This window comes from Notolabrus celidotus, unplaced genomic scaffold, assembly GCF_009762535.1.
Source record: "Notolabrus celidotus isolate fNotCel1 unplaced genomic scaffold, fNotCel1.pri scaffold_89A_arrow_ctg1, whole genome shotgun sequence".
NCBI classification, from domain to species: Eukaryota; Metazoa; Chordata; class Actinopteri; order Labriformes; family Labridae; genus Notolabrus; species Notolabrus celidotus.
In genome coordinates this window covers 132,501-139,825 of record NW_023260447.1, presented here as the reverse complement: position 1 = coordinate 139,825, position 7,325 = coordinate 132,501, and the positions used below count along the sequence as shown (strand labels likewise).

At 41.6% G+C, this 7,325-nt stretch overlaps 1 protein-coding gene across 3 annotated transcripts in view; it reads right to left on the bottom strand.

Moving 5' to 3' along the window:
* Positions 1 to 590: 590 nt before the first annotated feature.
* Positions 591 to 7,325, bottom strand: part of LOC117809943 (tetraspanin-8-like) — a 14,502-nt gene continuing 7,767 nt past the window's right edge. For 2 of the 3 annotated variants that reach the window (XM_034679450.1, XM_034679451.1), the window contains exons 4-10: positions 6,390 to 6,452; positions 5,803 to 5,922; positions 5,444 to 5,518; positions 5,117 to 5,212; positions 3,732 to 3,848; positions 3,129 to 3,212; positions 2,410 to 2,517 (exon numbers count right to left, since the gene is read on the bottom strand). In XM_034679450.1, the coding sequence (XP_034535341.1) occupies positions 2,431 to 2,517; positions 3,129 to 3,212; positions 3,732 to 3,848; positions 5,117 to 5,212; positions 5,444 to 5,518; positions 5,803 to 5,922; positions 6,390 to 6,452 (642 nt within the window). In that variant the 3' untranslated portion in view covers positions 2,410 to 2,430. Of the gene's footprint in view, positions 2,518 to 3,128; positions 3,213 to 3,731; positions 3,849 to 5,116; positions 5,213 to 5,443; positions 5,519 to 5,802; positions 5,923 to 6,389; positions 6,453 to 7,325 lie in introns of all 3 variants that reach the window. The other variant, XM_034679452.1, reaches the window with a different exon arrangement.

The window sequence follows — 7,325 nt, the reverse complement described above, 5'->3', positions numbered from 1 at the left end:
CTGATCCAGTCTAAACTCAGTCTGTCCTGATCCAGTCTAAACTCTATTTCAAAAAACAGCCGCTGAGTCTGGTGGGAAATCATCCCAGAGCAGTCAGGTGTGTGTGTGTGTTTGTGTGTGTGTGTGTGTTTGTGTGTGTGTGTGTGTGTGATTGGTCCTGATTGAGACCAGGTGTGAGTAGGTTAGACCCTTAGCTGACTCATTGTCTCACCTTCAGAGTCAGTGAGAGGTTCCCTCTGTGTGTGTGTGTGTGTGTGTGTGTGTGTGTGTGTGTGTGTGTGTGTGTGTGTGTGTGTGTGTGTGTGTGTCACCTCTTCAGTGTATCTAGTATCCTCCTCTGTTCTCTCTCAAAGCTCGTGTTGTTTTTGTGTTGAGGAGTTATTTTGAGTCCCTGAGAGTTTGTGATTTTATTTGCCCCTCCAGAGTCTGAAGTCCCCCCCCTACAGTGAGACTGGAAATGTTATAAATACAGGAAATCAGATGTTACCCAGCCGACCAATCACAGAGTGTGTGGTCTGCATTATTTTGATGTGCAGTAACACATGGAGGAGGTGCAGGTCATCCTGTTGAAGAAGAAACTCCAGGACCAATCATCAGACAGGTTTTCTTTATTGACCTTCAGAGGATAACCATGGAGGACCTGACAGTCAGGGTTAGCTTGGTTTACTGTGGTGTGATTATAAACCTTCAGGATGGCATCAACAGAAAAATACCTGCACCCCTTTAAATCCTGACGTGCTCCTTTAATCTGATTTAATCCTTCCTGTTTTTATTTACCATCATCAGAGGACAACGAGGCGTGAACTCAACTTCACAGGTATGATGACATGTGACCATTAAAACCAGTTTCAAACTGGAGCCAGTGAAACATAATGATCAGGACACAGGAACAGGACTCAGTGCAAACAGAAGGAGGATCAAGTTCAGCTCCAACATGATGATAAAAAAGAAGGATGAGATTAAATATCTGTTTAAACGCCTCGTTGATAAAAAGGTGAGTTATATATTTATAGCATGTTATCACAGAACGGAACGATCACTCACAATAACTTCCACTTCCTGAGAATTTAAAGCAACATGTTCCAAAATGGCAGCAGGCGTTTGAGACAGACAGCGACAGCAGAGTAATGAACGTTGTATGGAAGGCCGTTAACGCCAATAAGAGAAAAAACATCAGAATTTATACTCTGACAGAAATCTAAAATCTTTATTACAGCAGTGATCATAAAGAATATTATCAATGTTAATATAATAAAAATGTGTCCTGTGTATAAAAAGTAAAACAATGCCCCCTAGTGGGCTCTGATGGTATTGCAGTTTACCTATGAGAGGGCATTTATAATAAAGAATATATGAAGACTTCATTTTGCAAAAACAGATAACTCCATTTTTATAAATTTCCCAAAAACTTATTTTTCTTTTTAAATACATTTTTAATAAAGTTACATTTTTGAGATACCTCTAATTATGAATGTCATTTTTACTGAGTCAAAGCCACCAAACTTCAGTTGAATGATAATACCTACAGCTAGTTATAGAAAAAAAAGTTTTTTGAAACATTTTTTAAATTTTTTAAAAGTGAGTTATCTGTTTTTGCAAATGAACACTTCATATAATCTAATCATTCTACATGTTCAAAGATTAAATCTGCATTTATTTTGTTGCTTAAACCAAGGGTAAAAAAAAATCTGTTTATGAAATGAGAATAAAAATTAAAGATAAATTATTTTACATTTGTCTTAAAGTGGATCAGAGACGTGAGATTAAAGGGTCTCAGATTACTCTCAGATTAAGACTCAGGTAGTCAACTTTAGGAGCGGCTGCTTCAGAGAGACCACTTGGGGTTTGTCTTTATTTTTGGCATTAACGGGCTTCCATACGAATCAGCCGGAGTCGTGACAGAGAGGATGAATACATTTTGTTCCATGAGGCGACATGAGTCGTGTTATTCTGTAACAACATAAAGAAACATCTACGATCATTTAAAGGAACACGCTGATAATTAGAGAATGTTTTAACTTTTCATTCTGAACATTAATCACAAAAACAAACAGACAGAGACACGCTTTAATTCTCAAACAGACACTCTTACACCTAATTCATCTCTAATATTTGAATCTCTAATATTTGAATCTCTAATATTTGAATCTCTAATATTTGAATCTCTAATATTTGAATCTCTAATATTTGAATCTCTAATATTTGAATCTCTAATATTCCCATGTGTATTATTTCTAAGGTTAGCTAGCACAGATCGTCACATTGACGACAGTTTGTGTTTATTATTATGAAATATTAAATCATCAGCGTGTTCCTCCACAGTTAAAGTTACATCGGCACTGAGGACACATGGTGTGGGTCATATGGGTCATATGGGCACTGCTGATTGGCTGTTGCCAGGCAATAAGGGGCGTGGCCTCACGTGGCAGCTCAAGCGTTGGTGGAGGTCGGGTTGGTGGCGCCGTCCTTCCTGCTGATCTGGCAGTAGAGAATCATGGACAAGACCATCCCGAAGATCTGCAGAGAGACGGGATCGGATTATTCACTGAAGATAAAAACAGGAAGTCTGAGGAAGAGTTCGTCATCCTCTCTGAAGAGAGATATTTAAACTGTAGAATGAAACATTGTGAAGGTTTGTTTCTGTTGTTTTAATATAAAATATTCACATTAATTCTAAACATTATGACAGTAATCTGTCAAACATTAACATGGGTTTGTTACCTCGACTGAAGCTAATGTTAAAAAGCTTCTTGTGTGTTTTTATGTATAAAGAATAATTCCAGATGTTTGAAGTGACATTGATCATCAATGCTGCTTCACTCCATCATCTTACCGGTGCAGTGACCAGATGAGCCAATGGAGAACTCTGAGAGTCTGATGTTCTTGGAGAAGTTTCTTTATTGAAGCATTTTAATTTCTAACAAACATTCTGAGGATTGTTCTTAGAAATAATCATGCTTTGTTTTCAGTGACCGAGCTTCTTCAGAGAATATTTTTGTGAGTATTTTTAACCTTTTTGAATAAATTACAGTATTTACAGCATTTTGTTGGCAGCAAAGAGAGTGTGTGTGTGTGTGTGTGTGTGTGTGTGTGTGTGTGTGTGTGTGTGTGTGTGTGCGCGTGCTGACCAGCAGGATGGCGATGGCGAAGGCGATTCCCAGAACTATCTTCATGTTTCCCTGCATCAGCTCCACAATCTTGGTGGCACAGGGCTGCAGGAGGAGAAGTGAGGGTTAGTCAGAATCACAATGAAACATCTTTACATCACTCTTCTGAACAATGCTCCAAAACTAAAACCTTTATCCTTCAGGTCACTGTTGGAAATGTTCAGTGAACATTATCTCTGCAGACTGATTTTAACATTAATGATCAAACATCATGTTTCAATTACATTCAGGAAACGATCATGTGGTTTGATATAAATCTGTCTGTGTGTTCTCTCAGAGTAACTCTTCTTCTTCTCTGTCTGTGTGTTCTCTCAGAGTAACTCTTCTTCTTCTCTGTCTGTGTGTTCTCTCAGAGTAACTCTTCTTCTTCTCTGTCTGTGTGTTCTCTCAGAGTAACTCTTCTTCTTCTCTGTCTGTGTTCTCTCAGAGTAACTCTTCTTCTTCTCTGTCTGTGTTCTCTCAGAGTAACTCTTCTTCTTCTCTGTCTGTGTGTTCTCTCAGAGTAACTCTTCTTCTTCTCTGTCTGTGTGTTCTCTCAGAGTAACTCTTCTTCTGTCCTCTCACCGTTTGGTAGTTGGTGCCGGGTGTGCAGGTGTCTGACATTGTAGCGTTGCACTTGCAGGAGCTGGGAACACTTCCCTCCCAGTCTGCTGGTCCCACCATGAGACCACAACACTGCAGCTGGAAGAAGAAACACCACGTCAGAGTCAGGGTGATCAATCAGGACATGAAATGACATTATCAAACAACAAGATAAACAAACACACTTTAGTTCTGCTGTGTAAAAACAGTCTTAATGTTTCTCCCTCTGGGTCTTAAAGAGTCTTTGTTTGGATCCTGAACCTGTGCAGCGTCCCTGATCCACGTTCTGTTAATCACAGCATCAGTCTCAATCCGTACAGACGATGCTCTGCTCTATATCTCTCCTGTTACCCTGATAAAGAACTCTGCTCACTGACATCAACCTTCAGGGTGAGAACTCTGCTCACTGACTTCAACCTTCAGGGTGAGAACTCTCCTCACTGACTTCAACCTTCAGTGTGAGAACTCTGCTCACTGACTTCAACCTTCAGGGTGAGAACTCTCCTCACTGACATCAACCTTCAGGGTGAGAACTCTCCTCACTGACATCAACCTTCAGGGTGAGAACTCTCCTCACTGACTTCAACCTTCAGGGTGAGAACTCTCCTCACTGACTTCAACCTTCAGGGTGAGAACTCTCCTCACTGACTTCAACCTTCAGGGTGAGAACTCTCCTCACTGACATCAACCTTCAGGGTGAGAACTCTGCTCACTGACATCAACCTTCAGGGTGAGAACTCTCCTCACTGACATCAACCTTCAGGGTGAGAACTCTCCTCACTGACTTCAACCTTCAGGGTGAGAACTCTCCTCACTGACATCAACCTTCAGGGTGAGAACTCTGCTCACTGACTTCAACCTTCAGGGTGAGAACTCTGCTCACTGACTTCAACCTTCAGGGTGAGAACTCTGCTCACTGACTTCAACCTTCAGGGTGAGAACTCTCCTCACTGACATCAACCTTCAGGGTGAGAACTCTGCCCTCTAGTGGATCCACTTGGTAAAAACAACCTGATTCATAGAGTGTGTGAGTGTCAGTGTGTGAGTGTGTGTGAGTGTGAGTGTGAGTGTGTGTGTGTGTGTGTGAGTGTGTGTGTGAGTGTGTGAGTGTGTGTGTGAGTGTGTGTGTGAGTGTGAGTGTGTTTGTGTGTGTGTGTGTGTGAGTGTGTGTGTGTTTGTGAGTGTGTGTGTGTGTGAGTGTGTGTGTGTGTGTGTGAGTGTGTGTGAGTGTGAGTGTGTGTGTGTGTGTGTGAGTGTGTGTGTGAGTGTGTTTGTGTGTGTGAGTGTGAGTGTGGTGTGTGTGTGTGTGTGTGTGTGTGTGTGTGTGTGTGTGTGTGTGTGTGTGTGTGTGTGTGTGTGTGTGTTACCTCCGCCTGTAGTTTCTCCAGGTCAGCCTTCACGTTCTCCGGTTGTTTGGACAGCGGTTTGAATTTCTCCAGACGTTCCTTCATCCAGTCATTCACCTGCAGAGATAAAGAAGTTATTAGAGTTTGATGATTCATTCATTCATTCATTCATTCATTCATTCATGTATTTATTTATTTATTTAACCCAACAGTTACTAAAAATAAAGAACATTAAAGATGAGGAACACATTGATGTGATTGTAAATGACTGACATGCTAACGGGGGTTACAACATGCTGATGATGATGATGATGACGATGATGATGATGTAATCTCTTCTTCTCTTACCTTCTCCTCGCCCACAGCTCCCAGGATTCCTGCTGCCAGCAGGAGGATGAAGATGATGAGGAGGCTGATGAAGAACTGAGAGGAGAACGACAAACAGACGTATGTTTAACTGAAGACGAGGAGAAGTCTTCTTTGTGTTTATTATTCTCTGAAAGCTGCAGGAAGTGTTCCTCCTCACTGTGACCTCCCAGTTTCCTGATTTCAGTGATTAGAGAATTCTGACTTGAAATTTGAGGAACACTCGAGTCTTTGCTGATTCATTTTCTATTAAAGATAAAAGATAATCTTGATGAGAATGAAAAGATGAAGCTCAGATATCTGGTAAAGTACAGCAGCAGAGATAATGTGATGTGTCTGACCAGCAGCAGCATGCAGCGGTTCTCTCTGATCGCTCCACAGCAGCCGAGGAAGCCGAGCACCATGACGATGACCCCGATGGCGATCATCAGGTCGATGCCGGGGAGGGATTCGTTAGTGATCTGAGGACGGACAGGAGGTGGATCATTAATATTCAGAACTGATCAGAACTTCTGACCACAGAGAAAAAATCTTTATACACTTAAAATCTGACATTTTTAGGACTTTCAGGTAAAAATGGATTATATTCACGTTTAGAAGAATTATTTTTATAAGAACAAAGACAGAAACACTTCTTTGTTGACTCTGTGCAGTAAAGGAAACATCTTAAACTGGACATGTTTAATGTTTAAAGATGAGCTGCAGATCATTTCAAAAAGCTGGATCAGAGAGAAGGAGGGAAGAAGCCTGGACTAAGAGGAGACTAAAACTCTGTCACACTGAGAGAGACGTGGAATCAGAGATGAATATAAAGAAGAAACACAATCAGAGTTTATCAGGATAACTTCTGACGTCATGAAGAAACACGTCACTTAAAGCTGGACTCAACAGAACAACAACATTCAGGTTTAAATAAACTGACTCTCACCGAGTTCCCATCTTTGTTCACTTTCAGGTAAATGAAGACGCCCATGATGATGCATCCACTGATCTGCAGAGAGAGAGAGAGAGAGAGAGAGAGAGAGAGAGAGAGAGAGAGAGAGAGAGGGAGAGAGAGAGAGAGAGAGAGAGAGAGAGGGAGAGAGAAAGAGAGAGAGAGAGGGAGAGAGAGAGAGAGAGAGAGAGAGAGGGAGAGAGAGAGAGAGAGAGGGAGAGAGAGAGAGAGAGGGAGAGAGAGAGAGAGGGAGAGAGGGGGAGAGAGAGAGAGAGAGAGAGAGAGAGAGAGAGAGAGAGGGAGAGAGGGAGAGAGAGAGAGAGAGAGAGGGAGAGGGGGATGTTTAAACATGGTTCAGGGAGTAGTCATTAGGGAGATTTTGGTGACACCTGGTGGAGAGGAGCTGCAGTGACTCAAACTACAGCTTCAGACACGTTTCAGATTAAAGACTCTTTGATTTGTTCCTGATCCTTCTTCAGGAAGTCACTCCTCTGAAATGAATCATGAAAATGTGTCAATAATAAAAATAATAATCATATGTTGAGTTTCTTTCTGTGATTGAACAATAAATCAAACAGGAAGAAAATAAAGACTCCGGCGTCTCTGAGGACTCTTCAGTCCGCCTCCTGAGGGGGCGGGGCTTAGTGCTGATTGACATTTATTATTCAACACTCAAACAATTAGCAAACACAAACACGCCGCTGTGAGAGATCATCCCTCCATCAATATTTCATCCTCAGAATGAAACAGAGCAGAGAGAGAGAGAGACAGGAAACAGGGAGAGGTCAGAGGTCAGAGGTCAGAGGTCAGCACTTTCACCCTCACAGACATAAACACTCATTCATTCTTTCACTCTTTGAGGTCCTGATGAAAAGTGAACTTTGGGGACGACAACTTCACAATGAAACAAACTTATCACTGAGTTCATCT